This window comes from Mytilus trossulus, chromosome 9 (assembly GCF_036588685.1).
Source record: "Mytilus trossulus isolate FHL-02 chromosome 9, PNRI_Mtr1.1.1.hap1, whole genome shotgun sequence".
NCBI lineage: Eukaryota > Metazoa > Mollusca > Bivalvia > Mytilida > Mytilidae > Mytilus > Mytilus trossulus.
In genome coordinates, this window is record NC_086381.1 from 17,474,111 (window position 1) to 17,494,526 (window position 20,416).

The 20,416-nt window shown below is 30.8% G+C and overlaps 1 protein-coding gene across 8 annotated transcripts in view; it reads right to left on the bottom strand.

The window, feature by feature from the left end:
- The window catches only part of LOC134685218 (vinculin-like), a 48,837-nt gene that overhangs the window by 27,114 nt on the left and 1,307 nt on the right, over positions 1-20,416 (bottom strand). For all 8 annotated transcript variants that reach the window (XM_063544736.1, XM_063544735.1, XM_063544733.1 and 5 more), the window contains exons 2-15: positions 13,813-13,920; positions 12,606-12,777; positions 11,650-11,795; positions 10,362-10,530; positions 8,094-8,245; positions 7,739-7,811; positions 6,502-6,650; positions 5,869-6,061; positions 5,471-5,616; positions 4,794-4,886; positions 4,268-4,337; positions 3,486-3,637; positions 2,667-2,844; positions 1,805-2,002 (exon numbers count right to left, since the gene is read on the bottom strand). In XM_063544736.1, coding sequence (XP_063400806.1) covers positions 1,805-2,002; positions 2,667-2,844; positions 3,486-3,637; positions 4,268-4,337; positions 4,794-4,886; positions 5,471-5,616; positions 5,869-6,061; positions 6,502-6,650; positions 7,739-7,811; positions 8,094-8,245; positions 10,362-10,530; positions 11,650-11,795; positions 12,606-12,777; positions 13,813-13,920 — 1,999 coding nt within the window. The remainder of the gene's footprint in view (positions 1-1,804; positions 2,003-2,666; positions 2,845-3,485; positions 3,638-4,267; positions 4,338-4,793; positions 4,887-5,470; positions 5,617-5,868; positions 6,062-6,501; positions 6,651-7,738; positions 7,812-8,093; positions 8,246-10,361; positions 10,531-11,649; positions 11,796-12,605; positions 12,778-13,812; positions 13,921-20,416) is intronic.

Below are 20,416 nucleotides of genomic sequence, written 5' to 3' on the forward strand. Positions count from 1 at the left end.
TGGTAGTAAAAAGTGAATATACATTGTATATTGTATATAACAAAGATTTAAGTTGATTCTGGAAAAAGAAAGATAACTCCAATTAAAAAAAATTCTTGCAGATATTTCTTGCTTACTATACTGGAGAAAGAAAGATAACTCTTAATTTAAAAAAATTTTGCTATTTCACAATATTGTGAAATTAGATATTTCTTGCCATTGCACAATACTGTGCAATTGAAAAGACTTGCTATTGCACAATACTTAATATAATAATTTTAGATCCTGATTTGGACCAACTTGAAAACTGGGCCCATAATCAAAAATCTAAGTACATGTTTAGATTCAGCATATCAAAGAGGCCCAAGAATTTAATTTTTGTTAAAATCAAACTTAGTTTAATTTTGGACCCTTTGCACTTTAATTTAGACCAATTTTAAAACTGGACCAAAAATTAAGAATCTACATACACAGTTAGATTTGGCATATCAAAGAACCCCAGTTATTCAATTTTTGATGAAATCAAACAATGTTTAATTTTGGACCTCGATTTGGGCCAACTTGAAAACTGGGCCAATAATCAAAAATCTAAGTACATTTTTAGATTCAGCATATCAAAGAACCCCAAGGTTTCAATTTTTGTTAAAATCAAACTAAGTTTAATTTTGGACCCTTTGGACCTTAATGTAGACCAATTTGAAAACGGGACCAAAAATTAAGAATCTACATACACAGTTAGATTTGGCATATTAAAGAACCCCAATTATTCAATTTTGATGAAATCAAACAAAGTTTAATTTTGGACCCTTTGGGCCCCTTTTTCCTTAACTGTTGGGACCAAAACTCCAAAAATCAATACCAACCTTCCTTTTATAGTCATAAACCTTGTGTTTAAATTTCATAGATTTCTATTTACTTATACTAACGCTATGGTGCGAAAACCAAGAAAAATGCTTATTAGGGTCCCTTTTTGGCCCCTCAATCCTAAACTGTTGGGACCGAAACTCCCAAAATCAATACCAACCTTCCTTTTGTGGTCATAAACATAGTGTTTAAATTTCATTGATTTCTATTTACTTTAACTAAAGTTATTGTGCGAAAACCAAGAATAATGCTTATTTGGGCCCTTTTTTGGCCCCTTATTCCTTAACTGTTGAAACCGAAACTCCCAAAATCAATCCCAACCTTTCTTTTGTGGTCATAAACCTTGTGTCAAAATTTCATAGATTTCTATTAACTTAAACTAAAGTTATAGTGCGAAAACCAAGAAGATGCTTATTTGGGCCCTTTTTGGCCCCTAATTCCTAAAATATTGGGACCAAAACTCCCAAAATCAATACCAGCCTTCCTTTTATGGTCATAAACCTTGTGTTAAAATTTCATAGATTTCTATTCACTTTTACTAAAGTTAGAGTGCGAAAACTAAAAGTATTCGGACGACGACGACGACGATGACGACGACGCCAACGTGATAGCAATATACGACGAAAATTTTTTCAAAATTTGCGGTCGTATAAAAATGGAATCAGGTAAGTTAATCTGTCTATAACATAAAATCCAACTGATCAGGTAACTGGACCTGTCTTTAGCATGAAATACAACTGTTATAGTAACAGACCTGTCTTTAGCATGAAATCCAACTGTTCAGGTAACAAAACCTGTTCATAAAAAGCTATCTTTTACAAGCATTCAGATATAACTGTGCCAAGTTAACTTAGTCATATCCACTCAAACTTAATGTTTGAATATAATGTGATAAAACTTACTATCTTTCAGTGTATTTGCAGAGTCTCTAACCCTGTCAATGTAGGCAAATAAAACTTACTATCTCTGAGTGTATTTGCAGAGTCTCTGACCCTGTCAATGTAGGCAGGATCTTCACTATTTTCTACTTCCTTTTCTCCTACTTGTAATACTCTGTAGGCTCGTCGGGCAATGTTTGAAGCATTTGCCACAATCTTTGGTGGATCTTTTCCTCGAATACCTTCTTCAACCCGATCAGTGTCTCTTAAAATACCTTCCTCTGTAAAACAAAATTATACAATGTCCTAATAACAGATACATTGTTTTCATTTTGGATGAAATTTATGTTTTAAAATTAAGATGATATTAAAAACATATTGCTGGATTCATTATTAGTTATGAAAATTTATATGCATAATGAAGTACATATTGTAAATCAATGAAATTAAAATCCACAAAAATAGAATTTATCATCAATCCACAAAAATGGATATCAACTAATTTAGATGAAACCACATTATTGAAAAGTTCTAAATTACAATAACACTTTGACTACTTTCAAAGATAAAAAATAAACAAAGATATGACCCAAATTCACCATCAATTATTTCTACAAGACACGGTTGGAACCCTTCCTTTTTTTTTGGAAGATTAATGCATTTAAATGGGGACATGTACTGTGGATTCATTATTATTCGAGGAATACCAATTTTCGTGGCTTTCGTGGGGTCTGGCGAACCACGAAATTAAGTATTCAACAAATAACAGATTTTCTATAGGCTTGTATGTAGACTTCGACAAAACCACGAAATTAAATATCCACGAACTTGCAAGTTTTCCATAATCCACGAAAATTGGTACCCACGAAAATAAATGAATCCACAGTAGTTGGAACCCCTTTTAAAATGGCTGGATCCGCCCCTGATTAGATATATATAACATACCTTCAGCCTTAATGAGTGCAGGAGTATCCACAGCTTCATCAACAAGTGCTCTGAGTCTCTCAACGTTACCAGCCCAGCGATTCTTCATCTGATCAAAATGTTCTATAGCAGCCTGATTGTTAGGATTAGCAAATAGTACTCTGGCTGCAGTAATTACTTGTGGTGTCAGATCATTAACCTATAACAATAGTAAGAAATATTCAGTTCAAAATTATGGAATTATTGTAATGAAAAATGCTTTTAGGTTTGTTGAAACAAAACCATCAGTTTTCATTTATAATTCTATATGGCTCTGAAATCTTGTTAAATTCCAGTACTTATATTGAATGATATGTTGGTAAAGATACTAATAACAACAATGTGTCCTAAGTACAACATGCCCAATCCGCATAATCATTTCTATGTTCAGTGGACCGTGAAAATGGGGTAGAATCTCTAATTTGGCATTAATATTAGAAAGATCATACCATAAGGAACATGTGTACTAGGTTTCAAGTGGATTGGACTTCAACTTTATCAAATACTACCTTGACCAAAAACTTTAACCTGAAGCTGAACGAATGGACGCACAGACAAATTTAAATGGACGCACAGACCAGAAAACATAATGCCCATAAATGGGACATAAAAATGTGAATTTCAAGTTTATTTTACTATCTGGTTAGGTAAATAGTGAATATTTTGTGTCATTTCATAAATTTCAAAAAATGGTTACCTGAATTATTTCAAAAGTTTATTTTACATCTAATGGCCATGTAAAAAATAATGAATTACAGCAATGACTATTTGTAGTGTTAACTTAAAACCAGTTTACCGTACCTGATTAGAAGTTTTGAAGATTTCCTGGACTGTATGCTTGTTATTACAGCCACCAGCTGTGGCAACCATGTTGGCAGTGTCAGCCAATTTAGAAGCATGAGATTCAAAGTTCCTGGCTCTATCATCAAATTTCTCCTCCCTTCCTGGAACACCTGTAAACACAAGTAAAGGTTCTGATTACATCCAAAAATCAAACAACGGTCAACCATAGTCCTTACACTGGTTGGTTCAATTTGAAAGTATCGAATTAAAGCAACATAATATTTATTTGGCATTAAACCCTTCCTCATTTTGTGCCTGTACAAAGTCAGACTATCAGGACAATGAGATGTGTCTTGTTGTTTATGTTTGTATGTCTCTATATATTCTTGCTGTACTCAAGTGTTGGCAGATGTTGTGATTTGTAAAATGTCTACTTTTTCGTTATACCTGATATTTGTTTATAAAGTCTCCACATACATTAAGCAAATGAATATGAAGAAATGCAACAAAGAACTATTATTTGGTTAAGAAATCAAAGCTTTCGTTTATCCTTTAAATATATATACTAAACAAGGCCTTTTCCTGGAAAAAAGTACAAGGAAACATTTTTTTGTATAAACTATTGTCCATAATTCTTATATTCATTTGTAACAGAATTTCATTTGCTTCCATCCTTTTTTCCCTCAACAAAAAAAAATCATTTTATATTCAACCCTAATTCATATTTACTACTTGAACAGCCCTAAACAAGTCTAATGTCTTTGTCCAAGCCTACTTTGATCATTATCACTCAATCTTACCTAGTGGTGTCAGAGAAGCATCATGAAGTTGTTTGAGTGGTCCTGTTATATCTATAAAGTCTTCTGCAACCTGTCAGGATAAATACAGGCTGTATCATTATATGTTTCTGTGTAAAAAGTCTTATATCTATAAATTATGTTATGCTTAAAGAACTTTAAGTAAAATATTTTCTATGTTCGGTGAACTGTGAAATTAATTTTAAAACTCTAATTTGGAATCAAAATTAGAAAGATCCTATCATAGGGAGCATCTGTACTAAGTTTCAAGTTGCTTGGACTTCAATATCATAAAAAAACTACCTTGACCAAACTCTTTAACCTGAAGATCTAGAGGGACAGACAGACAAATGGACGAACAGACCTACTGACCATAATGCCTCTCTACTATCAAAGATGGGGCATAAAATAGCAATAGTAAAATCCTGCACCAGTCCAGACCTTTAATATCACAAAATTGTTCAGCTTTGCTTTTTTTCACAATGTTTCTGTCAATTCCAATTTACATTAAAGAAAAAATTCTCCATACCTGATTAACAAGTGCCTCCTGTATTTTAGCCTGTAGGTTGTGAAGTTTCTCAGTAAGTTGTCTAGCTATGGCTTTAGCTTGAGGAGAGTCACCCTGAAAACAATTATACATTACTTATTACATCAAACATTTCTATTTAAAGATATTATTGTTCAACACTTTATAACGTAAGCATACTATTACTTATATACATAATTATAAATGATATAAAAATAGTAATAAGGTATGTTACCTATTTCAAAGAAAACTTTCGATTTAAAGGTGTTTCACAATACTGAAGAAGAAACTATAAGCAAGGTATATTATCCTTGCTAATATGCATGCACGAAAATAGTATGTATGTAATTAGTTAAAGAAAAATTATGACAGCAAGTGCCTTGAAAGGTGACACTCTAACCTCAATTTACCTTCGCTACATCTTACCAATGAATTACGGTCATAAAGAATACCACTCGAGATGAATAGTTTGAATTCCATGTTGTGGGGAAATACTCTTTGGGCTGAAATTTTCTGTCAAATTTTTGATAAACAAAAATTGACAAACTTTAAAATCAATCAATGGAAGGTTCAGGTCAATAAACACTGACTTTACTGATGATTGCTTTGTGCAGAAAGGTTTTATCTAGACAAGAGCTTTATCTCTAATATTTGTAAGGCAAAGCTCATCAGGAAAATACCTGTCCTCTTCTGATTAAATCTGATAGCTGATTAGTCAGTATCTCTGTCTCATCACAAAGTCTCAATAACTCAGATCTCTGGGGCCCAGTACAGGAGTCAGCAACCTTGCGACCTTCAGCTACAACTAGTTTAGTTGCTTGTTCACCTGTGGAAAAAAAAAATATTTCAATGTCTTTATTGTCATTTATTGCTTTACAACCCATGAAACTGTTTTATAAAAGGAATCATTTTCAACATTTAATTCTAAAATTGATTTAAGACCTGATCCAAATTCCTTATTGGCATTTAATAATGACTTTGTTTTAATAGAGGTTTTTTAATAAAGCTCCTAGTCTTATCTTGTAGAGCCATATAATAACTGACCAGTAATTGGCCAATATTTAAAAAGTAAACTAACCTAGACCTCTATCATCCAAGGCAGGATTTGCCAACCATTGCCTTGCCTGTTCTACCTTGCCTTCTACTGTTGGTGCAGGTTTACGAATGCCAGACCTTTCTGTTTTCATGGTTCCTGCTTGTGTTAGATTCTGAAGATCCTTCAATTTGTTCTGTATTTCTCTGGCAAGGGACATGGCTTGAGGACTACTTCCCTATAAGCAAAATAAATTTTGAAAATTGATTAACTTCATACTATGCAAATTTATTGATAGAAGTCACATAGCAAGTTTAAAGTTATAAGCAAAAGTGAAAGAAAATGTTTAAAATAAATAAAATTATAAAAAAAAATATGGAAATGAATTGAAATTTGGAACTACACTTTATATATTTGTATAGAATGTTGTTTATTGTTGAAGACCATAGATTGACCACTTATGTTGTTGTGTTTATGTATTATTAACTATAACCCCACATCTTACTTTAATTCATTTTTCATAAAAGAGACACATACACACCAAATTATTCAAATGTCTGCCTAATTTTGAAATATATATATAAAAGGAATACATATGACTTTATTTTCATAATATTAAAACTGTACATTGTGGATAGAGTATGACAACTTGAAAATTGCATTAATATATTTTCTTACCTTTCCTTGAACTCTGAGTTCTGACAAGGCATTTTTCATAGAATCAATGTCTCCTACAGTTTTAAGAATTCGATCCCTATCAGCAGGGTCTGTACATCTCTCTGCAACTTTACGAGCATCTTCTAAAATCTGACTCAGAGCTTTGTCACCTATTTCAAAAAAATGTCAAAATTATTTTTATTGATAGTTTAAAAATTCCTTTGGCAAGATACCAAAACATATTTCTCTTTTTACAAATCAGCTAAAATTAAATACTCATGCTTCCACTACTAAGCATATTTAAAGTAATGGAGACGACAGGTAGATAGCTAAGCTAGTTTTTTTAGTTTGTTTCTGATTTTATCAAAAGCTCTTCACTTTTCACATCTCAACTATGCTAGTCTCAAAAATTAATATTAAATCAGGTTAGGGCTGTTCCAGGGAAAAAATGTAATGGGAAAGACCAACACTTATTTCTTAATTCCCATTCTAACATGACGTCCTTCAAACGCTTTGAGTATACACCTGTGGTAAAATATGAATATTTTGCCAGGGCTGTTCCAATCATACTCCCACTTCATATGCTTTTTTATGAATGATGAAGATGTCATAGAATGATGATGTAAAAATATAAGCATTTTACATAGCATACACACTTGTGAAACCGAAAATCATCACAACAAGGAAACGTAAACAAACGATGATAAAATGTGGTATAAGCCAATATTTTTTATACACATAATACATATGAGTAAATTATTAATAATTCATCCAATGCTATCTAAATACGTTATTGTCAATAGTTTAAGCATGTTACTGATTTAGTTTGATCTGTTCTTTTACACCAATTTAATAGTGTGTTTATTTATGGGAATGCAAATGTATGCCTCTACCCATAGCGCTTCAATCCAAAAGAAATGTCCTATTTGTCTTATTAGAATCGAAATAATTCATGGAGGCTTCAATATATTGTGATTTTACCACGGGTTGTCCCTTTATGCTGATATTTTACCCCTCTCTATTGCACAGGGTAAAATATTTGTCATAAAGGGCCAACCCGCAGTAAAATCACGATATATTGAAGCCCCCATGAATTATTTCTGAACCATTCATAATTATTATTTTTAATTGCAATTGATTTCTACTTGTTTTGACTCATTTTATCCACAGACAAAAATAGTATGTGGTGTCCAACACTTTTACAATTTTATTCCGTGAATAGCCCTAAGAGGAAACCTGATATGTATCTTATCCATACCTGAACTACCAACTAAAGCTGCTGGATCAGCTAACCAATCAAATGCAGGCTTCATCTTTTGTTCTATTGCATTCTAAATATAAATACTCATTAATTATAACAATCTTTGCCTAATATTGTATCGAAAAAAGTAGAAATAAAATGTCTAGTATATCACTAATAAATAAGATACTCCTGCTGTTATTTCATTTTTGAATTAATTTGATATGCAATTTTTGTACTGCCATATGTCTTGACAATCAAATGAAAAAGTTATTTATCCTAGTAACTGTTCATTTCATCAAATAACTATAAAACTTCAAAAATTTGGAAAATCATCAGCTTCAAAGGGAAATAAAAGAGACATTATACTAACCACTGATTTTTTCATGACAGTGACATCATCAGCATCCCATTCATCTTCATCATACGTTGTCAGCTGTAGGACACGGATAATCTCCTGTACCTCGTCAGACATCTTACGTACAATGTAATCTCTGTTGGACTGAGCTTCTGGGGCACCAGCATCTATTATAAAACATTAAATATAAAAATTATGCTTCTTAAAACATAAGACTGATCAACAATGCTACCTAAAGTAACAAAAAAAATGCATTTTAATTTGAACAAAAGAAGATACAGTAATCACTACTGACTCAAACTTAGGGAAAATAAGTGTATAAATAATATATGAATTAAATAAGAATAGAAGAAATAAATAAATGAAACTATAAAAACAAAAAAAATGTAAAAAACTATAAATAGGATGTGTAACAAAATTATCTAAATGAAACAAATCAAACAGATAAACACTCATATGCATCTAAAATATTTATGTTCCTTATTTTGTTCATTTTAAATGACACAGATTTATATCAGACTTGTGCTGCTAATTATTGATTTAGAAATAACCAACTAGCAGTGTTTAGTATGAAAATTATGTACAAAATTAGAACAGATATTTTCTGGAAGATATTTCATAAACTCAGTTCATGTTTTCTTGTAATTATTGTTAGTTTAACATTAAAACAGCCATTCAAAAACTTAAGCTCATTTTGTGTATTGAAATATTTTGATGTGTGGTTTACAAAATACAAACAGGCTAGGTTCAGCACCTCCATTTTTTATTAACAATATAATAGAAAGAAGATTAACTAAAAATACTCTTGTTTATTAAGATGGGTCAAAAACTATTTAAAACTTTAAAATATCATTTTTAGATTAACAAAACAAGGTTCATCTATAAAGAAAACAACTAAATCTGTCTACTAAAAATTCATTCATGCTTTATATGATTCTGTAAACATTCCAATTGCAATTCTCCATTTTTACATGAGAATGACTTGTTTTTGTATGACTTCAATAAAGGAATTTACTTCATCAATCTCCATTAGAAGGGATAAATTTTTACTTAAAGGTATTAAAGGATTTTGATCATTTGTTGAATTATAGGTTCTATACCCCAAGTCTCTTGTCTATCTTGGCATATTAGCTATGGCAGTATGAGACATTGTTCAAATCAACATGTTGAACAACATAAGATCATAATGTTGATGGTGTAGAACACATCATAATTCACAAAATTTTATAAATTTCAAGTTCTTTTTATGATTAACTTAAGGTACACAGGGTGGGTCTTATCAGCATAAATGGTGGCAGCTGTGAACAATTAATTTTTAATTTGATGTAATAACATAAGCATTGTGACAAAGGAAATGAACAGGAAAATGCATGAATATAAAAGTGGTCTGTAGTTTAGCTGATGACTTAAAGATTTGAAGACTTATATTTTTCTTCTTCTATAAGGCAAGCTTAACGTTAATTCAGTAAACACATATCAAATCATAATGAAGAGAAATATGTATCCTATCTTAAGTAATATAAAATCAAATTCATTAATCTCTAAACAAAGAGGGACAACTCAATCTGATCTGAGTAAAACTTGCAAGATATTAAATTTCAAACACTTCCACAAATCCCACTTCCTTACTTTAAAGTAGTCTTGAATGCTTTTTTTAAAATTTAATGTATTATTTAGTACAATTTTTTTTTTAAACTTGTTGTACCAGATGAACAAGTATTAATATATTTATTCATATCTATCAAGGCATGTCCATTTTCCTAATACAGGGAACTACTCCAGAGTGAGAACATATTATTCAAACTAACATCATTTGATACTAATTTTATATTATTTATATACAATGTACTAGTTGCCTTATCATATATGAGCCTAAGTTGGGGGCAATTTGACCACTTGTATGGGCTATTCTAAAAGATGGACCAGATGTTTTATGCTTATTAACTCCATGCTACTTACCAAGAGAAAATTCATCAATGACTGGCACTATCAATATTGTTATAATGTTAAAATATTTAAAAACAAAACAAAAATGACCATGATAGTTCATTTATATTCAAGTTGAACTGCTTTCACAAGTAGAAGTAGAGAGATTTTCTGAAGATTTCTAAAATTGTACTGTAAAATAAACTACTGAAATAAGCAAATTTAGGATTGATATCCTGAATGGAGTTCATTTAAGAAAACTAAAAGTATAAAATATTTTTCCATGTCAAGTTCAGAAAGGTCTGCACTAGATTTAATTAATTGCAGGTTCCTAATCTGTATAATATATAAACTTACTTGTGTGTTTGGCAGTAATAAACATCTTGACAGCACTAATTAGGACTGGTGTTAGATTCTTGACTTCATCTAACGAACGGATTAACATCATACGATGGACTTGATGTGTTAGTTCCTTTTCTCTACCATCCACAAGCTTTGTCATGTTAGTTAACACTGGACTTAAATTCTAAAATATAAATAATATAATATCAACAACAGTGTGAGAAAATCTGCAGTAATAGAGATACCCAATAAATAAATTTAGCCCTGAAAACTACGCATTTGTTTAATTGACTTCAAATCCATTTATCACAATTATGTTAATACTTCCCATCAGTTTTTGTCATGTTAGTTAAAACTGGACTTAAATTCTAAAACACAAGTAACATAAAATCAACAGTGGGGGAAAATGCAGTAAAAAAGCAACCCAATAATAAAAGTTTAGGCTTGAAAACTAGGCTTTTGATTAATGATTGAAAAGTCAGGGTACATGGGTAAGGATTGTTTTTTCCTCAAGCCTACATGAATTCGGGAAACATAGTCACCTCCATATATAAGAAAATTGTAAAAAGAAAAAGAAGGGCTGCATTAAGGTTTAAATACATTAAATGGTTTTCCTGAGTATTTTAAGATGAAGAACAGCAATAAAAGCACTGTCCCCTTTGCATTGTGTGTTTTTCTTTGAATGTACTGATTTTGTGTCATGAATGAATATCTCATATATACATATATATCCATTCTTTTCTATTTAAAAACATACTTTCAATTTTTACCTTTCCAATAAAGGCATTCTGAGTCTATGTATTATCTAGAAACAATTAATAAAATATAGTGCAAACATGGTTACTCAGTTCAAATTAATGTGGGGTGATTTTTCACAGAAGTGCTGGTTAATGTTAAAGAATCTCATAGAAGAACATTTGTATCTCTGTTTTCCATAATAGACATTTAAAACTATAGATGTAAATCAAAGTGTTTTTACACTCCATCACCATGAAACCTCCATTTTCACAGTGGTTCAATAAACAACAGCAAAAGTGATTTCTAATTCAACCCCCTTGTGTGTGCCATATTTTAATCACTTGCCTGATGTGTATTAATAAAATTTACAGCACCATCCTATGTAATTTCAGAAACCAATTGACATAACCACCATTATATTTAAATATGTTTAGATCATTCAATTATCTTTAACTTATCTCGTCACCATATCAAACTGTACATAACTAAAGCATATCTTAGCGAATGTTACTAAGTCTTTGAATTATTTTGTCACCTTTTCAAACTGTACAAAACTTGAGTATACCTTAACAAATGTTACTAAGTCCTCCATACTATCCACAACCTCTGTAATAGCCAAGTATTCTAGTACACCTTTACAGGTACGAATTATCTTCCTTACTTCAGATTCATCAAAACAAAATAGGAGCTGAGAAGTACCTTGTAAAATACCTGTAGTTCATACAACAAAAACAATGTTAAATGTTATTACAATGAAGTATATTTTTGTAAAATACTTTAAAATTCTAGAGCCTTTTTCATTTAGAGTTAAAAATACTTTCAAACTCTCGTTCCATTTTCTTTTTCTTATATAATTGTTCCTCTCCAATTATTTACAAACAACATATCTTGTAGTAACGTTCTAATTTATTTTACAAACTGTAACTTATTTTTAGTCAGTGTGTGTATCATAATTAATCTTTGAGCTTTGTATTATCATTATTCTTTGGCTTTAGAATCAGAAACAGAACTTTTTTCGTAGAAACATTTATTCATACCCAGGTTTTGAAACCATAAGTTTGTTCCATCATTTATGGTATCAATTCCAACTCTCTATCCCTATCTGCTAAACTTCAGATACAACATTCATCAAAATATAAAGCCACCTTTTTGTTTGGATATCTTTTATTGTAAATAACTTATTCTTATGTTTAAATTTTAAAGTACTCATTTTTACCAATGTGTGCCTTCTATAATTACAAAAATATTTATATCTATATTTTACCAATCAATGTGTGCCTTCTATAATTACAAAAATATTTACATCTATATAAACAGGCAGATAAATGTTAAAATAATAAGTTATTTGAAGGATATCATGATATATTAGTCTAGTATTCTTTACAAAATCCAATATCTCTATTGAATCTATAACATTGGAAAATTATTTCAAATTTGTGATTTCTTAGAACATGTAGAAGCCTCCTGTTTTATTGACAGTTGAGACTTATAAAACTACAAAATGAACATCCTTCTACAGACCTCTTGATCCTTCAATCAGCTTTTTCCTGGCTGCAGCAGAGAAAGGGTCTGATCTTAGCATGTCTGAAGCTTGAAGTAGGAACAGTGAGGCTTCATCCACACGGTTGAGGCACGGTGGCATGTCTTGTTTGAGAATCTGGTCATCACTGCTATTACATGTATCATAACCAACCTGTGAATGGGACATGTGAAATGCTAACTTTTTTTTTAACAGTTTAATTGAGGGTAGATAAATAAAACATAACACTGATATAATAGTCCTACATTTAACTACATTACAAAATTGTACAGAAGAACTACAAAATCATTAGTTAGTTTAAATTGTATTTTGAATGTTGCATACCCGTACCTGAAAATACAACTACTGAATGTCTATAACGTAAGGGTACCCAAATTGCACCGAGTACCCAAATTGCACCTATTTAGAAAAAATAGCAACAGAAATCTTACAAGATTTCCTAGAGACTAAACAATTTGTATTTTTATTATTTGATACTATGTACGTCTTTCAACATATGTAAATATATTTAGATATACACAAAACGTTCACAGTATTTATCAACAGATGGACTGTTTACTGAAAAAGCAAAATGTACGAAAACGTCATCATGCGACGTCATCAAAACGTCATCTTTTTAAAATTAGCAAATACAATATTTTAAAAGTATCCATTTCCTAAAATAAGAAGAGTAAGCATGGACTAATATCCAATTGCTCAAAATATTTGAAGAAATTAAACAAAAGCTCGGTTATAAGCCGTTTGACGATATGAATTTAAGCATGGATGCAATTTGGGTACTCCTCATTACAGAATCATGGATAGTTCGGAGGTTGATTCAAACCCATTTTTTGTATGAATCAATATGGATTAAAAATTAAATTGGTGTACCTTTACATTAAAGAAGGATAGGGCTACAAAATAAACACATTAAGGACATTTATTTCTTGATCATAAAAAAACTTAGGTGAAAAAAACTGTCAAAATAGGTGCAATTTGGGTACCGTCACGTTAAGCATAAATTGACTTACCATTATCACTTGTAGATCAGTAAACTTTTAAACTTTCAACTGAAGTGGCTTCAGAATAATAAATATATTAGGATTTCTAATATTCTCATTCAAACAATCAATTGACCTTCTTGTATTGTCAAATTTCCCTTCAGAAGTGTAAGTTCCCATATACTTCACTATAAAATATCAGACTTACTCGAACTAGATTTTCTACTGCAGTCTTGACTGTCATAACAGGCTGACCGAGGTCTGGCATGGCATTCCCATCTTCTGCTTCCTCATGAAGAATAACCAGTCTTGAAACCTATGAATAAAGATATGGAACAGATGAAACAGACTGACTAATAAGTTGTATACAAATTTATTTCATATCGGTTGAGAATAAGATATGAAAAAGGGGTCACATGACATTCATTAATCTTCAGTAATAAATTCCATCGGTCATTAACAGAACAATACGGACCAGAAAACCGGTCGTTAATGAACTTTTACATGATATGGACCGAGGGGGCGTGGTTTACGTCTGATATTGACTGTTGGGGCATGGTTTCCGTTTGATAATGACTGTTGGGGTGTGGTTTCTCTGTTAATGACCGGTGGGGCGTGGTTTCTCTGTTAAGAAAGATGCACCTTTTATAAAACATGTTCCAATATTTAATATTACATTTAAGTTGTTGAATTGTTTATTACGTTTTTTCGTTAATGGTAAAATTAAAGAGAACATAATTAAGAATTTATATACTGAAAAATTGCACTAAAATGAATGGCAGTATTACTACGACTGGTCTTCACTCTTTGCTATAGAAACCGTACAACTACTCGAGTTTGCTTTAGGCGTTTTGAATTTATGAGAATTTTCCAAGACATGGTTTTCTCAATGAAATAAACATAATAGTTCTTGAAAAACTGGTCATTATCGTGATACATGGACTGCCAGTATGACAGTGGTATTGACTGCGACAGCGATAATGACCTCGCCTTCGGCTGAGTCATTATCACTATCTTAGTCAATACCACTGTCCTGTGGGCAGTCCATATATCACGATACTGACCAGTTTTTCAAGAACTATTATATAAATATTATACTATGTATACTGCAGATTCATTTATTAATGTTCGTAGATTGAGGAAACTTGCATGTGATTGATCTTTGATTTAGTGGTTTTGCAGAAGTCTGAATACAAGCTTATAGAAAATTTGTTATTGGTACATGTTATTTCATAGTTCTGCTTACCCACAAAATCCATGAAATTTGGTATCGAACAAATAACAATAAATTGACCATTCACAGTGGTTACAAACTTACCATGCATGTACACGTTTATTCATGTTTCTAAAAACTTGAAAATTGAAGCCTCAGTTATTTTGAGTAAAAAGATGTCAGACTTTTTTCAAGTGTTTTCACTTACAGTGGCGGATTCAGAGGGGGGCGTAGAGGGCGTACGCCCTTTGCTCAGACTTTTTTTTTTTTTTTTTTATGTAAAATGATTATTTAGACTAGACTTCGTGAACTTTGCCATTTCCCGAGTATTTAATTTGTATACGACAATTCTTTACTTATAAAGAAATTTTTCACTGGTACATGTATTTACTGACTGTCAAAGTGATGTGATTTGCTATGGTGGAGTTGACCAGTGCGTTGAAAAAAACGTCACTCAGTCATTTTGATATTCAAATTACAGTAATACACATTGATTAGGCTGAGGATGTCATGATAAACAGGAAACCTTCAAAGCGACACAGGATTGAGCAAGAACGAATTGACTTCTGTTTCACTATTCCACCAAAAAGAAAGTAATAGTAAATACTCTATAGACTATTATACTATCATGAAAAAAAGTTTCACAATATAATTTAACTACGAAAACATGTTTAGCCCCAAACACCCCAGCCTTTTTTAAATAACATAGCTGAATAATGATCCCCAGTCAGTATTAGCTCTAGAAAGATTTAAAGTCTCAGGTACGAAGCATTTGATTTGAGGAGGCAGTCTGAGATATTTGAGAGAGAAAAAATGACTCCGATTCTTGCCTTAAACAAAAATTCTGGTCGTATCTGGATTGAAAACAATAGTCTTGTCCACTTTTTTGCTATTAAAAACGAAAATTTCCAACAAAATTATTTAGCATTAAATGAACATGATGAATAAAAACGGGCGTATTTTTTTGTCGCCGGGGTTTGCATGTCTGACCGGAATGTCTATTTCGCCGGACTTATATATATTGAATACTTTTTTCAAGACCAGACTGTAACCTGCCTAGCAGGTGTGACCTTTTATGTCTCCATTTGTCGACCGTCATTCATTACTTTGTTGTCATTTCAGACACTTTCGTAGTCTTTGATGGATTCGGAACCCCTCACTTGGGTTCCCTTAGTTATGTTGGGTGAAACATAATTAATCAAACATTTTGATAAAAACTGCTATTTTGTCTTTTTTTAACTCGTGTCGGTCGTAATGTAAATTTCATCGAATTTCCATGTCTATTTTTTACTGACAAGTCCTACATCAAATATATCAGTACATAGCTTTAGATCCATACTATCATTTTATGATGGACAATTTTAAATAGGGAGAGTACAGCATAAAAAATGTCCAACCCTTTTCAGCAACTATAAAATATACATGCCCACTCAAGGAACCGTTTAAATAGTGCATATTACACTTATTTTTTATATTTTTTTTGTCCAAAAAAGGTCCCAAAAATTTTTAATTTTCACCCCACCTTTCAAAAATCCTGCATCCGCCCCTGACTTAGACACTGTCTGACCTTTTGAACAGTTGGAAGGAGAGAGACATAAGACAACAAACAAGAGATATTGAAATGCATAAATACATCATGGCAAAAAAACAAAAAAAAGACAACATGGTCAGTCATGACAGTTACAAAAGTAGAAAATATACTAAGATTGAGAAACACTGAACCCACCACAAAAAACAGGGAGTGATATCACGTACAACAGAAGGGTAAGCAGATCTTGCTTCACAAGGGGCACTAATTTCAGTCAAATATTTGAATAACAACATTCTAAGGATTTCACAGTGACAGTTCTAATGACATTTCTGAACATTCTACTTTTAAGGTTACCAAACAATGCGGAATTTTATTATCTAATAATAAAATCCAAGATTCTACACAAGTTTTATTCTTTACAGTATCAAGGAGTCAAATAAATAACTAAAATCATACTACCTCTTTTTCAATTTTTTGTATATTTTGATTATGCTAAATTTGTACTACTAAGTGAATAGGTTACATCTATATAAGAGGAAGGAGTCTGTATAACAAACTACTTGAAATAGCAATACTTATTATTTTCAATTACTTCACTACAGTAAAATTATTTTGAATCATATAAAACTGATAATCAATTCTATTTACATTATGCAATGACATTAAAATTAAACATTTAAAAATAGTCAGTAATACTTAAATGGGATTATCCTGCATGTACATGTTCATCATGACATATTATAAGGAAGCATAAAAACTCTTATTTAAATGTTGTAATTTACTACTTTCCAGCATTTTTTACATATTACATGATATACTTATTTTTATAGAGAAAGTTAAAAAAAAAAAAAAAATTACTACAATTTTAATAAAAATTCATTGCAGGTTTAAATGTACAAAAAAAATATTTAAATAAGTTTTATTGTGAATTGTGACTTAAATGGAGAGCTGTCTCATTGGTCCCACCTTCTTATTTATATTTACATGTTAGCTTCAAGGATATTATTTATGTATTTATCTTTTCCATTTTGCTTGTGGACTAATTATGAATAGGATGCACTTAGTACAGCGACACCACAAAAATATAAATTATTTAGTGGTTTTTCAAAATGTTTAAAGTAAACTTCCTGAGTGTTTCCTTCTGAAATATTTATCTGTATATCACCAAAATTCTTACCATATTAAAACCAAGAACAACAAAAAGGAAAATTCTTATTTGCTAAAAAGAAAATTCTTATTTGCTAAAAAGAAATATTTTGTTGTGTTATTAAACAATCAGCAAAAGAACAAAATGTTTTTTTTTATTTTCATTCAATCAAGAATCAAGTGGATAAATATACATTTATTTGTCTTATTTGGAGTTGAAATATATATTCATTTTTAAACAAAGCTTATTATTATTTTCATCTAAATCTTGTTTTAGTCATACATTTGTTTGTAGTTTAAATAGAAGAAACCATGTATATCTCTTCACCAAAGAGTTTTTAAAATACATTTTCTACCTTAGTCCAGGGACTAATATATATAAATGTACACAGGTCACAAGTATATGTATCTATATTGCATGTATTGGTCCTAGTCTTTTCAATTCATTGTCTTTTGGTATAGATCTAAGATATACTCAAACACATACAAAAAATTATGTATCATATTTAAGAACTCAGTAAAGCTTTATTTGGCTAAAAAAAAAGGTTGGTCAAGCTTGAGTAAGAAGTTATACAAAAAAATCTTTATAACTACTAACATGACTAAATCAAGAGCTATTTAACTTCTCCTTCTAATTTGAACCTACAAAGAACATTTATTTTGGATCAATGTTCTATTTATAAATTTATAAAAAAAAACTAAATTTGAATAATATTTCCTATTTATAAAGAAAGTATCCCACAGATTTAGTGAAAAAATCTCTGTTGGGGTATATCACAAGTTTAACTGTACAATAAACTTATTCAAAATAATAAACAAGTCTGGATAATAGCCTCAGGAGTAATTCCCATATCATTATTTCTGAGTGACCTAGTATGTTACGAATGTGTACTACCACATTACAAAGATTAATTCGTAACTTTCACTAATAGAAAATACAACTTTCATATAAGGTGTGAAAAAAACATGTTTAAAACCAACAATTATTTGATCATTACGCATCCTGAATTAATATTAAACACAACAATAAATTTAAATTCTTTACAAGTAGAAAGTTCCTAATCTTTTAAACTTCATTTGAAATTGACAATAAGAAATCTTTTTAATGACTGGTTTGTTTGATCATACACAATTCTAATCTGTTATTTTTGTAAATAACAAATAAAATAATACTAGGATCAAATGTCAGTGGTTATTTAACAGTATAAACATCATCCTGACCTAATCCACGGCCAGTAACACTCCATGAAGGGCTACAGTTAATGATTTATCAATTAACTTTTGTGTATTTAAAATTTTTGAGTAATAACATGATTTTCAACAAAATTCTTGGTCAACTACCTTTGAAAATATTTCAGAACGACTTTAACTTTAGATATTTATAATTTCTAGGCTTTACCTTAAAAATTTAAGCTTTGTGAAGAGTTCAATGGAACTTTGCATCTCACCTGCTATTGCTGCTGTCAGCTAACTAAAAGGGTATCGTTTGCCACCAAAAACTAAGGTCATTTAGCAGTAAAATGCTGTTATATTAATAAATAAATGAAATTCAATCTATGTTCTTCAATGTTATTTTTTGATGATCATTGTTGAAGAACTATCTGTCCAAGTTTCATTTAACTCCATAAAAGTTTGCCACAGTAAAAAATAAACTATTGATGTCTTAAATATTTATCCAAAACTTTATCTTAATTTTAACAGCAAAATTACAATGTCCATTTATTATTTATCATAGTTCTCCCTTGAGTACATCCATTTGTTCATCATTACAACAGTTGTCGTGACATTTTTAAATTACTCTACATTTATTAAAGAGGGACAAAAGATACCAGAGGGATAGTCAAACTCAAATATATATATCGAAAATAAACAGACAACACCATGCCTAAAAATGAAAAGGACAAATAGACAAACAATAGTACACATGACACAACATAGAAAGCTAAAGAATAAACAACACAAAGTTTTTCTTATAAACATTTCTGTGTTTTGTTTTATCAATGGGAAAACCTAGCCAAATTAAATTGCAAATTTATGAGGATTGATAGACCAGTTTCATGGGATTGGGGTTGGTTACACACATTATAAAAGTAATCTCAAGAGGCAAGTGACTGTGATAATGTGAAGGTTGTGAGAAGGTAGAAGGGCAAATTAACTTAGCATATTATCTGTTGCATTTAATTCTTATTTTATTTTTTGGATGAAAATTCATCTTCTTAATTCTTCAACAAAGGTCAATATATGGGCATATAAATCAACATGAGATACATAATGTAGCATCCATTCTCCAAATCAAATGCACTTATTCATGAAAAACATACACCCTACTTTAAACACTAAAGAAAATAAATAAAATATCATGGAGTTCTAACTTCAAATAGGGTATAATGTAAAATTAACCGAAAGAAAACACTTTACACGTTGTACTTCAAGCTGTTTCTTGCACTTTTAGGAGCACAGAAGTACTTCGACAGATTTAGAATTCTTCAAAAAATCCAAGCAAAAGTAGGCATGTAGGTTAATCCCAAATATCATCAAAACTGCTCAAAACTAATCATAAATTATTTTACTTGTTGCTCAGAATTAGCAATGACATGCATCATTTGCCTTTGAGTCTTCAGACAAATCCGAATAACATGACTAAAAGACAGGCTTTCAAACATAATATGAACTAGAATGTGTCCTTAGTTCACGGATGCCCCACTTGCACATTTTATTTTCTATTTGCTCTTGACAGTGGAATTGGGGTCAAAACTATAATTTAGAATTAAAATAAGAAAGATCATATCATAAGGAACATGTATACTAAGTTTCAAGTTGATTGGACTTCAACTTCATTAAAAACTATCTTGATCAAAAACTTTAACCTGAAGCGGGACAGACTGACGGACATGTAGACAGAAAAATAGCATGACAAGCAGA